The sequence below is a fragment of the Aptenodytes forsteri genome, unplaced genomic scaffold (genome assembly GCF_000699145.1).
Source record: "Aptenodytes forsteri isolate BGI_AS27 unplaced genomic scaffold, ASM69914v1 Scaffold444, whole genome shotgun sequence".
Lineage (NCBI taxonomy): Eukaryota > Metazoa > Chordata > Aves > Sphenisciformes > Spheniscidae > Aptenodytes > Aptenodytes forsteri.
The window spans coordinates 21,644-33,712 of record NW_008794178.1 but is presented as its reverse complement, the minus strand read 5'-3'; the positions used below and the strand labels follow the sequence as shown (position 1 = coordinate 33,712).

At 56.9% G+C, this 12,069-nt stretch overlaps 1 protein-coding gene across 1 annotated transcript in view; it reads left to right on the top strand.

The window, feature by feature from the left end:
- Positions 1 to 12,069, top strand: part of SNRNP200 (small nuclear ribonucleoprotein U5 subunit 200) — a 24,648-nt gene that overhangs the window by 8,948 nt on the left and 3,631 nt on the right. The window contains exons 12-31 of the mRNA XM_009284885.1: positions 914 to 1,051; positions 1,196 to 1,351; positions 1,721 to 1,891; positions 2,154 to 2,347; positions 2,986 to 3,109; positions 4,267 to 4,416; positions 4,602 to 4,712; positions 5,277 to 5,408; positions 5,795 to 5,983; positions 6,522 to 6,719; positions 7,222 to 7,374; positions 7,487 to 7,567; positions 7,889 to 7,972; positions 8,765 to 8,871; positions 9,119 to 9,237; positions 9,512 to 9,666; positions 9,898 to 10,087; positions 10,311 to 10,484; positions 11,113 to 11,273; positions 11,543 to 11,770. Coding sequence (XP_009283160.1) covers positions 914 to 1,051; positions 1,196 to 1,351; positions 1,721 to 1,891; positions 2,154 to 2,347; positions 2,986 to 3,109; positions 4,267 to 4,416; positions 4,602 to 4,712; positions 5,277 to 5,408; positions 5,795 to 5,983; positions 6,522 to 6,719; positions 7,222 to 7,374; positions 7,487 to 7,567; positions 7,889 to 7,972; positions 8,765 to 8,871; positions 9,119 to 9,237; positions 9,512 to 9,666; positions 9,898 to 10,087; positions 10,311 to 10,484; positions 11,113 to 11,273; positions 11,543 to 11,770 — 3,015 coding nt within the window. The remainder of the gene's footprint in view (positions 1 to 913; positions 1,052 to 1,195; positions 1,352 to 1,720; positions 1,892 to 2,153; positions 2,348 to 2,985; positions 3,110 to 4,266; positions 4,417 to 4,601; positions 4,713 to 5,276; positions 5,409 to 5,794; positions 5,984 to 6,521; positions 6,720 to 7,221; positions 7,375 to 7,486; positions 7,568 to 7,888; positions 7,973 to 8,764; positions 8,872 to 9,118; positions 9,238 to 9,511; positions 9,667 to 9,897; positions 10,088 to 10,310; positions 10,485 to 11,112; positions 11,274 to 11,542; positions 11,771 to 12,069) is intronic.

Sequence of the window (12,069 nt, the reverse complement as noted above, 5' to 3'; positions counted from 1 at the left end):
CTTTTTAGCAGGGCCTGTTGCGACAGGACAAGGGGGAATGGCTTTAAACTAAAGGGGGGTAGATTCAGACTAGATAGAAGGAAGAAATTTTTTATGCTGAGGGTGGTGAAGCATTGGCCCACGTTGCCCAGAGAGGTGGTGGATGCCCCATCCCTGGAACCGTTCCAGGTCAGGTTGGACGGGGCTCTGAGCAACCTGATCTAGTTGAAGATGTCCCTGCCCAGGGCATGGGGTTGGACTAGATGGCCTTTAGAGGTCCCTTCCCACCCAAACTATTCTGTGATTCTATAAGTCGTTGCTAATATCGTGACAGACACTTCCTGGGACTGGAGGCTTTGATGTGGCTGTGACGCCCTCTCAGATTTCTTGAAGAACCGTTATTTTAAGCTGAGAGATTTCACGTGGCTGAAGAGGGTTCCTGATTTCTAGTTTCTCACTTCTGGAGGGCGTATCCTGTGCTGGTGGTTCCCGTCTCGGGGCTCCCCTGCCCCGTTTAGTGGCTTTGCTGAGCCCTCGGCTCTGCTCTTGCTCCCTCCCCGCTGTGATGCGCGGTGCGGGCCAGAGATCTGGCTGATTCGTGGCGTGCCTTGTGATAAATTGCCTCTTTTGACCAGTGCTGGCAGCAGAAACGTGGTCTGATCTGTCCCACCCTGAGAACGTGCTGGGGGTTTGCTTTTCTGGTGGTGTAGCCAGCTATAACTTGTACTCTTTGGAGTGCACGGGCCAGCTAACGAGCCCCGTTTGATCTCTTCCTAACCCGCTCCACGATCCCTGGGCACGGGGCTTCTCCCCCGGCCATCTGGAGACAGCACGGCCCTGCTACTCCCCAGGGCGTCTCTGAGGTCTCGCACGTGCCCCGCAGCCTGCGAGGTGCTGAAACAAAGGCGTTGAGCTTGACGTTCTCCCTTTTCAGCAATTGGTTTCTGTGGAAAAGTTGCCCAAATACGCCCAGGCTGGATTCGAGGGGTTTAAAACACTGAACCGTATTCAAAGCAAACTCTACCGCGCCGCGCTGGAGTCGGACGAGAACTTGCTGCTGTGTGCTCCCACGGTAAGGATCCCGATAGCCGGGTCCTCTGTGACAGGGAATCCGGAAGGGCGATCTGTTTGGGCGGAGAAGGCTGGCGGCTGGCAGGCCAGCCTTGACCCTGGAGAGGGCGCGGATTTGATGGGACGGGTTCTGCTTACGTCCTAGGGCGCCGGGAAGACCAACGTGGCGCTCATGTGCATGCTGCGAGAAATAGGGAAACACATTAATATCGACGGAACCATCAACGTGGACGATTTCAAGATCATCTACATCGCGCCCATGAGGTCCTTGGTGCAGGAGATGGTGGGCAGCTTCGGGAAGGTAAGGAGGGGTTTGGTCCTGCCCCTGCTCGAACCGTAGGTCGGGGAAGATGAGCTTTACTGTGGTGGCTTCCTTAGACTGCGCTTACAGAAGGATAGAAGCTCTGGCAGGAGCTTGTCGGGAGAGGGTGAGTTTGGGTAGCGCCTTTAATTGCTGTTCGTGTAGCCTGCGCTCGCCGGGCTCTGAGCGCGTGTTGGCAGGGGCTTTGGATGTCGGGGTGGGCTACGAAATCCGCCCGTTTCTTCCAGCGCTGTAGCGGGACAAGTACGAAACTGCCTGCGAGCGTCTCGGGGGGGGCCGCGCTGCTCTAACGCCGCCCCGGGGAACGCGCGTTCGTCCGGCTTTAACCGCCCGCGGGCTTCCTCCTAGCGCCTGGCGACTTACGGCATCAACGTGGCTGAGCTGACGGGGGATCACCAGCTGTGCAAGGAGGAAATCAGCGCTACCCAGATCATCGTCTGCACCCCGGAGAAGTGGGACATCATCACCCGCAAGGGAGGAGAACGCACCTACACCCAGCTGGTGCGGCTGGTCATCCTGGTGAGCGGTGCCGGCGCCTGCGAAGCCCCGGTGTGGAGGGGAGGGGGCGATGACGGGCGCTGGGTCTTTCGGCGTTGGCGGTTCCTGAACGTGCGTTAGCGGTTGGAAGATGGGTTCTGGTGGCTTGGCTGTGGGGAGACTCGGGGCTTTGAGCTGTGGGACGAGCGCGCCTCGGTCCCTGCAAGCAGGTCCGCTAAGAAACTAAACCAAAAATGGGTAAACGGAGCCGGTTTGGAGCGGGGATGACTCTGTTCCCGTTTAGGATGAGATACACCTGCTGCACGATGACCGAGGACCCGTCCTGGAGTCTTTGGTAGCCAGAGCCATCCGCAACATCGAGATGACTCAGGAGGACGTGAGGCTCGTTGGCTTGAGCGCCACCCTCCCCAACTACGAGGACGTGGCGACGTTCCTGAGAGTGGACCCGGCCAAAGGCTTGTTCTATTTTGATAACAGGTGATGATAAACAGATTTGATAACTCCTCCTGGAAAGCCGGGAGAGATCTTCACCGTCGGAGGGTGGGTGGCTGTTGAGAGCCGGGGAAGACGGGCCTCCCGTGGAGGCAGTCGAGTGTTTTGTCCGTCAGACGGTGCCAGGGACTCGCCAGGCTACTTTCGGCCTATTTTCCGCACGCGTTTATTTGCTCTTAGATGTGCCGGTAAACGCGTGTTCAGGACTAGAGCAGTTAAAACACAGCATCAGAACGTGTGCCGGGGTTCCTGCGTTGTCGTACTTGCGAGAAGGTGCTTTAGAGAAGGCGGATAAACTCTGCTGTACCTGTGTGCTGCAGAAGCTGTTTGAAGGAAGCCTAAAATAGGATTACGGTAGTTCCAGAAACACCATTTTTCCTCCCCGAGTGTGTGCGTAGCAAACGGATTCCAGGAAAGAGGAATACCTGTTACCGTCCCCTACTGTTTAATCTAACCGGGCAGAACTGGAAGCCATCGAATCTCTTGAGCAGATTGAGGCACAAAGGAAGGGCATTGAGCTCGGTGGCTCAAAATACAGGATGCCTTTTGACGGGACCTTCGTATCAGCGTTTCTCCGTTCTTCTGCTCTTTTATGGACTTGATTTTTTTTTTTTCCCTTACAGCTTCCGACCAGTGCCGCTAGAGCAGACCTATGTGGGTATCACAGAGAAGAAAGCAATCAAACGCTTCCAGATAATGAATGAGATTGTTTATGAGAAGATCATGGAGCACGCTGGAAAGAACCAGGTTTGATACTTTATTGTTCCTGACCCACTTAATCCTTGTTCTTGTCTGTTGCTGGTGAGACTCTTTCGAGCTGCTGCCGCTGCAGAGACGCCGCAGAGGAGAAGAGGGTGGGGTTGGGTGGTCGATGGCAGCCGAGAGAGGAGGGAACACAGTTTTTCCCTCTGTGCCAGCTGTCTGATTAACGTATGACCTGTCCTTCTAGGATGAGGGAGTTCTTGTGACGCTGCCCTACTAGATCAGGAGCTCTGTGCGTGGTTTGCAGGGCATCTGGACTGACTCTAGATCTCTTCCCCACCTTGAACACCAGGAGCGGGTTGGGTCAGGCATCTTTGCCAGCTGCAGCCGTAGCGATTGTTGTGCCGGGTCCTGCGCTTCGGCCACAACAACCCCACACAGCGCTACAGGCTTGGGGAAGAGTGGCTGGAAAGCTGCCTGGCGGAAAAGGACCTGGGGGTGCTGGTCGACAGCCGGCTGAACATGAGCCGGCAGTGTGCCCAGGCGGCCAAGAAGGCCAATGGCATCCTGGCCTGTATCAGAAATGGTGTGGCCAGCAGGACTAGGGAAGTGATCGTGCCCCTGTACTCGGCCCTGGTGAGGCCGCACCTCGAACACTGTGTTCAGTTTTGGGCCCCTCACTCCAAGAAGGACGTCGAGGTGCTGGAGCGTGTCCAGAGAAGGGCAACGAGGCTGGTGAGGGGTCTGGAGAACAAGTCTGATGAGGAGCGGCTGAGGGCACTGGGGTTGTTCAGCCTGGAGAAGAGGAGGCTGAGGGGAGACCTCATCGCTCTCTACAACTACCTGAAAGGAGGTTGTAGCGAGGTGGGTGTCGGTCTCTTCTCCCAAGGAACAAGCGATAGGACGAGAGGAAACGGCCTCAAGTTGTGCCAGGGGAGGTTTAGATTGGACGTGAGGAAAAATTTCTTTACTGAAAGAGTGGTTAAACATTGGACCAGGCTGCCCAGGGAAGTGGTGGAGTCCCCATCCCTGGAGGTATTTAAAAGACGTGTAGATGAGGCGCTGAGGGACATGGTTTAGTGGGCATGGGGGTGTTGGGTCGACGGCTGGACTCGATGATCTCAGAGGTCTTTTCCGACCTTAATGATTCGATGATTCTATGATTCCTCTCTCAGCGATGGTACCGTCTGCTTGTTTAACAGGTGCTGGTGTTTGTTCACTCCAGGAAGGAGACCGGGAAGACAGCCCGGGCCATCAGGGACATGTGCCTGGAGAAAGATACCCTGGGCCTCTTCTTGCGGGAGGGCTCAGCCTCCACCGAGGTCCTGAGGACCGAAGCTGAGCAGTGCAAGGTAACTGCCCGGCCGGGGCTGTTCTGACACAGCGATAGCAGGAGCGCAGCCGCAAAGGTGCTGCCGCTTTGGTGCAGTTTTGCAGCTTTTCCTCTAGGATACGCGCTACCTGCTGTTGCTTCTTTTTTCCCTGGCGTTACTCGGCTCGGGTAGAAAACCTAGAGCTGGTTGTGTTTCTGCTGCAGAACCTGGAGCTGAAGGACCTCCTTCCTTACGGCTTCGCCATTCACCACGCCGGGATGACGCGAGTGGACCGGACGCTGGTGGAGGATCTGTTTGCTGACAAGCACATTCAGGTGAGCCTCGCTTCCCGGGAGGAATTACCACGTTTGGGGTAGCTACTTCACAAGAAATGCTTGAGCCGTGTTTTCCAATAGCCCTTTGGGCAAAATCAAGAGGACCAAGCGTAGCCGACCCCCATCCCGCTGGTGCCCGATGAAGGCAGCCTTGATTTTTCGCGTCAAGAATAGAAACTAAAAGCACACAGCCAGGAGCGGAGAGGGCAAAAACTTCTCCCCTGGGCCTAGCTGAGTGTTTAAAGCTAGAGGTCCGTCCCAGAGCAGGCTGTCTCCTCCACAGTTGCCGCTTCGGCAAAAGCCCATCCAAGCAATTTCCTGGCTGCGTTATAGATGGAAGGCAATGGCTTTTCTCGGAGTCGTGCAGTGAGCTGGGAAATTTGGGCAAAGATCTTGCTGTTTATCTGACCTTCCTCTGCTGAGCTGTCGAGACAGCCGGAGTTCTCAGACTTTGTCCCTTCTGTGCGTGTCTCTCATGTCAGGACCAGCATTTTAGATCCTTTTTTTTTTTTCCCCCTAGGAAGAGGTTTCTGCCTGGCTTTGATCGCTGTTTTGCTCCTGCAGGTGCTGGTCTCCACAGCCACGCTGGCCTGGGGGGTGAACCTGCCCGCTCACACCGTCATCATCAAGGGGACGCAGGTGTACAGCCCCGAGAAGGGGCGCTGGACCGAGCTGGGTGCCCTGGACATCCTGCAGGTGAAGTTCTGGTAACAGAGGTGCTGCCGGGACCCGGGGCAGGGTTTTTCCTTTCCCCGCTGAGGCACGTTTTTGAGGTCCGCTTTCGTATTTCGACTCGGTGCAGTCGCTCCCTGCTCTCTGCCGTCAGGCTGCCTCGGCTGTTCTGGGAACAGCCCTGCTGTGAGGGCTGAGGAGGAGAAACGGATCAGCAGGAGAGCAGACGAATGATTCCTCTCCCAGCCTCTTGCCCAGACACATCTGAGATATTTCTGTGTGTCTCCTGCCAGCTAGAAGTAACAGCAGACTGAGCAATCTGGCAGTAAAGCCCCGGGACGCGGCGGCAAGGAGAAATCGCCAAGCTAAAAGCTTTTCTGTTTTGCTGACCTCGCTTTCTCGTTTCGTAGATGCTGGGGCGTGCCGGGAGGCCTCAGTACGATACCAAAGGAGAGGGGATCCTCATCACGTCCCACGGCGAGCTGCAGTATTACCTGTCCCTGCTCAACCAGCAGCTCCCCATTGAAAGTCAGATGGTGTCGAAGCTCCCGGACATGCTGAACGCGGAGACTGTGCTCGGCAATGTCCAGAACGCAAAGGCGAGTGCGAATCTTTGCTTTCCCCACGTACACGTGCCCCCAGAGAGCTGGTGGGAATTGCAGGGGGCCAAGGGATGATCCGTGGGGGGGAAAAGATGTCGTCGTTGTACGGGAGCAAAGAAACTTGCAACCTTTGGTGCCTGGGGAGCAAATTTTTAAGGGATCTGGAAGGGCAGCCACGAGAGCTACCAGCCTGTAAGGCTGGCCGGCGTGTCAGGCAAGCGGGTAGATGCTTCTGTAATTCAGAGCGGAGTTCTCCACGTGGAGAAGGACACTGGGGGAAAAGTCTGCGTGTGGAGGGTGGGGTTCCTTTGGGTTTTAATTCCTTAATATTTTTCTGGTACCGGGGAAGAGTTGTGTATGGCACTGCTGGGCTCCCAAGCTCTGGTTTAATGTTGACGCGGCGGGATTCGGCTGGGCTCAGCCTGCTGTGTCCTGCGCTAAGCGCTGGGAGCACCGGGCTCCGAGCCGGGACGTCGCCCTCGCTTGCTGTGAGGCGTGTTCGTCGGCTCTTAACGGCGCGTTGGTGTTTCCTCAGGACGCGGTGAATTGGCTGGGCTATACCTACCTGTACATCCGAATGCTGCGCTCCCCCACTCTCTACGGGATATCCCACGATGATCTGAAGGGGGATCCGCTGCTGGACCAGCGCCGCCTGGATCTGGTTCACACTGCAGCCCTCATGTTGGACAAGAACAACCTGGTGAAGTATGACAAGAAGACGGGGAACTTCCAGGTGAGACGGGACCTGGGAAAGGCGCTGTGACCGAGCAGAGCTGGACGGGAGCATCCTCTGGCTGAGAGAAAGGGTGCAAGAGGCATCTTGCCGATTAAATACGGATCCCAGGGAGTGCTGCTGCCTCATTCAGACCTGCTGTCGTGCACGTCTGTGATTCCAGGGGAGCCGCTGGCCGGCACAGAGAGTCCTGGTGTAAAACCTGACCCTCGGTCTGTCACTGTTGTGTGTTTGCTGCTGCCTCCGAAGCAAATTCACGTTCCCGTTGCATTTTCATTGCTTCAGAGGCAGCGAGATGAGAAAGGGGAGGCTGTGGGGTGTGGCATTGTGGTACCAGGTAAAGCAGCTTTCCTGGGGGATTTGTAGCCTGAGAGTTTACGCTTAGCTTGTCTGGAGGCGTCTCCCCTGCTGCGGCCTAGTTCCTGCTCAGCGTCTTCTGTCTGTGCCGTGGACAGTGGGGTGTCTTCCTGCTGCTTCACTCTGGCTGTTGTCCTTGCGGCAGGTGACAGAGCTGGGCCGCATCGCCAGCCACTACTACATCACCAACGAGACGGTGCAAACTTACAATCAGCTCCTGAAACCCACCCTGAGCGAAATCGAGCTGTTTCGGGTCTTCTCGCTGTCCTCAGAGTTCAGGAACATCACCGTGAGGGAGGTATGGAGCCAGACGCCCGTCCCCAGTGAGACAGCCCTGAGGCATCGGTCTTGAAGGCACTGCTTGCCCTGTGAGGGACCGTTCTCACCTCTCCTGCCTTGGTTTTCCGCAGGAGGAGAAGCTCGAGCTTCAAAAGTTGCTGGAGCGAGTTCCCATCCCGGTGAAGGAGAGCATAGAGGAGCCCAGTGCCAAGGTGAGCCCTGCCTGCCCCTTCGAGGGGACTTCTCTGCCTGTCTTGAGGGGAGCGGTGATGCTTGGGAGAGAGCTGTCATAGCAAATGCTCCCCCCCCCCGGGGTGGGTTTCTGTTCTCTTCCCTCTGTGGGACATCCTGGACCGCGTCAGAGATGCTCGAAGAGCTGCGGGTGCTTCTTTGTCTCTGGTTGAGCGCGCTGTCCTGCGGCGCAGGACGGTCGGTCCCCGTTGCTCGCTTCTGTCCTGCCACGCGTCAAAGCCCCCCGGGATCGGGCGCTGGTGCGGAGGGAGCTGAGGGCTTTCTCTGTTCTGCTTCCCCAGATCAACGTGCTCCTCCAGGCCTTCATCTCCCAGCTGAAGCTGGAAGGATTTGCTCTCATGGCAGACATGGTGTACGTTACCCAGGTGAGCGAGGAAACTCTGGGGCCTCTCCGTTTCCGTTTAGGTGTGCGCGGTCCGGCCGTGTCTCAGCCTCAGACAAGTATTTGCACCTCGGAAATTTAGTTTGTGGTCATAAATGGCTTTGAAAATAACTAGAGCCGGGAGTGGTGGGAAGGTCTAACCCCTATCAGGATGGGAACTAGATCTTCATCGGACTCCAATTTGTAGTCAAAATAATTCAGCGCTAGAGGACTACAGCGTAGGCTTATTCTTCTACCGCAGAGGCCAAGTTCCCAAGGCTGGGAATCAAGTAATCGCTCCACCTGTAGGCGTTTGGGATGAAGGACCTTTTAAGTATAATTCAGCACTTAAAGGGGGCTTATAAGAAAGATGGGGAAAGCCTTTTTACCAGGGTCTGTAGCGGTAGGACAAGGGGTAACGGTTTTAAACTGAAAGAGGGTAGGTTTAGGTTGGATATAAGGAAGAAATGTTTTACGCTGAGGGTGGTGAAGCACTGGCCCAGGTTGCCCAGAGAGGTGGTGGCTGCCCCATCCCTGGAACCGTTCCAGGTCAGGCTGGACGGGGCTCTGAGCAACCTGATCTAGTTGAAGATGTCCCTGCCCAGGGCAGGGGGGTTGGACTAGATGGCCTTTGGAGGTCCCTTCCCACCCAAACCGTTCTATTGTCACAGAGGTCCCTTCCCACCCAAACCATTCTATTGTCATGTGGCTGGGCAGGAAAATGGGTAGAAAGGGAGGAAGAGTTAAACGTGATGATCGCAGCCAAGGCCTGAGAGCCGCTCTCTGTTCCCCCCAGTCTGCTGGGCGGCTGATGCGTGCCATCTTCGAGATCGTCCTGAACCGTGGCTGGGCCCAGCTCACCGACAAGACCCTTAACCTCTGCAAGATGATTGACAAACGGATGTAAGTGAGGTCTCGGAGGTATTTTCTGATTGCAGGCTGGATGCCTCTGGCAGAGGATGAGATTCTTCAGCGTGGCCTGGCTAGGTCTGCAGCGTTCGGGAAGGAGAGCGCTCGCGCCTGTCGGGGTGTAAAGGAGCTGCCGCCCGTGGCTGGCCGAGGGCTGGTCTTTGGCAGCGTGGGGAACCTCGGTGCTCTGAAGGCTTCGTCTCTGCTTCTTTGCTTGTCTCACCCCGCGGTGTCCTCGCAGGTGGCAGTCCATGTGCCCTCTGCGCCAGTTCAAGAAACTGCCTGAAGAAGTGGTGAAGAAAATCGAGAAGAAGAATTTCCCGTTTGAACGCCTCTATGACCTGAACCATAACGAAATAGGTACGGAGACACCGGGCAAACGCGGCGGGGAGAGGCGTCTTGCCTCTTTGTTCTCCTCTGCCGTGTTTTGACCCAGAAACCGGGGGGCTTGTTCCTGTCCGATTGAAGGGGCGGAACCGGGTGAGGGTCTTGGTACAGCCTGAGGAGGGCAGAGGCTTTGCCCTGCCGCCTTCCAGCTGCTTGGATTGCCCGTACTGCACACCGTGTTCAGTTTGGGAGCTGTTGGGTCACCCTGTTGTCCGTCTGTCCTGACGGCAGCGCCTTTCTGTTGCAGGGGAACTGATCCGTATGCCCAAGATGGGCAAGACGATCCACAAATACGTTCACCTCTTCCCAAAGCTGGAGCTCTCGGTCCACTTGCAGCCTATTACCCGCTCCACCCTGAAAGTAGAGCTCACCATTGCCCCCGACTTCCAGTGGGATGAAAAGGTGAGCCGTGCGCAGGAGACGATCCGCCCTCGTTAAAGGGCTGCAGCTAAATTATCACCAGGCTAAATCATCACCAGGCTGAATACCGCGCTGGGGGTAGGAGGGCGCTTCTGGGGCAGGATCGCTGTGGGAGGGCTGGCGTTCAGCTCCTGGAGGTCTGGAAGTGTGTGTGTGTGTGTGGGGGGTGCGGATCTGGACTCTGGTACGAAGGTAACGGCTGCCCTTGCTCAGGTACACGGTTCGTCCGAAGCTTTCTGGATCCTGGTGGAAGATGTGGACAGCGAAGTGATCCTGCACCACGAGTACTTCCTACTGAAAGCCAAGTACGCGCAGGACGAGCACCTCGTCACCTTCTTCGTGCCCGTGTTTGAGCCGCTGCCCCCGCAGTACTTCATCCGGGTGGTCTCCGACCGCTGGCTCTGTAAGTCTGATTCTGCCAGCGGCACCTCAGCTGTACGGCAGCCGTTCTCCCTGGGGTCCGAGGGGGTAGTTCAGGCCCTCTCCTAGCGCCGTGCTGGGGGAAAGACTTCTGACATCCAAGAAGGCAGCAGGGCTGGGGATCCCGTTGGCAGAGGGAGCTCGGAGATGAAACCGCTGGGAGTGCTTTCGGGGGGGTGAAAGCGGTTTTTTCGTGTGTCTGACAGCCTGTGAGACCCAGCTGCCCGTTTCCTTCCGCCACCTGATCCTCCCTGAGAAGTACCCTCCTCCGACGGAGCTGCTGGATCTGCAGCCGCTGCCCGTGTCGGCTCTGCGAAACAGTGCCTTTGAGAGCCTCTACCAGGACAAGTTCCCTTTCTTCAACCCTATCCAGACTCAGGGTGGGTATTGCCTCTGCCTACCTCCTCCAAACTGCCTCTCAGCGAGCCCCGGCCCTTTTGGTACTCGCAGTCCCGTAGCCTTGGTTTTGCGGGGTTTATTCACGTAACGTGAGGAACTTCTGTAGCAAATAGCGTATCCCCTCTGCCTCCCTGAGCCTTAGAGGTTTGACGGCTTGAAATCTTTCCCCGTGGGCCAGAGCGTCTTGGATATATTCCTCGAGCGCGTCAGGCAGCTGGTCCGGGGCTGTCTGGCGGCAGCAGCAGGTTCGCTCCTGGAAGCTGCGTCTGCGCTAACACCGCGGCTCGGGTTCACGGAGCCGCCTGGCCCCAAACTTCTCCATCTGCCCTGCTTGTAGGGATGGAGCTGCGAGCGAACCGAAGCTGCCCAAGCTGTCTGTGGTTTCTCTGCCTGGGCTTAGCCAGGGTTAGGGAATTCACACTGATGAGCTACCGTGACAGACTAGAGCCTGTTTTGCTCAGCGGATCCTGGACTCAAACTCTTAAACAGCCTTTTCTGTAGCTCCTCCTTGCGCGGGCTGTGTTTTCCCTGCCCGTTTCTAGAGCTTTGGTAGAAATCCACGGAGATTTCGCTAAGCTGCTCTCTTCTGTGTCGTCCATCTGTCCCCAGTGTTTAACACGGTTTATAACAGCGACGACAACGTGTTCGTGGGTGCCCCCACGGGAAGCGGGAAGACCATTTGTGCCGAATTTGCCATCCTGAGGATGTTGCTCCAGAACTCGGAGGGACGCTGCGTCTACATCACCCCCATGGAGGCCCTGGCAGAGCAGGTAAGCCCGGCATCCTGGGGAGAAAATGGAGCCTTACCCCGGCTTGGATTTGCTTCCTCATCCCCTGTTTCACTTTTCCTCGTCCCTTCTTTGCCGTTCACGTCCCTCGGGACGACTCCAGAGTCTTTTTGATTAATTGCGGTCTCTCTGAGGGAGCAAAGAGACACCGTCCCGCTGCCGACCTGCTGATGTTGGCGTGCGCCTCCAGGGATTTGGCAGGATTTGCTCTAATTTGAGGTCGACAACAGCATCCCTTGCATTTTTGGCAGGTCTTCTTGGACTGGTACGAAAAGTTCCAGGAGCGTCTCAATAAGAAGGTGGTCTTGCTGACGGGGGAGACGAGCACAGACCTGAAGCTGCTGGGCAAAGGGAACATCATCATCAGCACCCCTGAGAAATGGGACATCCTCTCGCGACGCTGGAAGCAGCGCAAGAACGTCCAGAACGTCAACCTCTTCATCGTGGACGAAGTGCATCTCATCGGGGGTGAAAATGGGGTGCGTCTGGGAGGGGGAGGAGGGAGGGCGCTCCTAATTCGAGTGAGGCTCTTCATCCCGTCGGCCTCAGTCGCGGAGCCGCGGTGGGGTGGATGGTTTGCTCACTCCTAATGTCTGGTCCGAGGTCGGCTTTTCCTGCCGGGAGTTTCCCCAAGCTGCAGGATGGGCTGGGAGAGGAGGGCCGTATCCTTTGGGGGAGGCTCAGGAGTGGTATCCCCTGGGGTCTCCGTTGGGCGAGGGCGCTTGGGCTGAAAGTGGCCGGAGCCCAGCCGGGAGAGGCGGCCGCCGCCGCGCGGAGA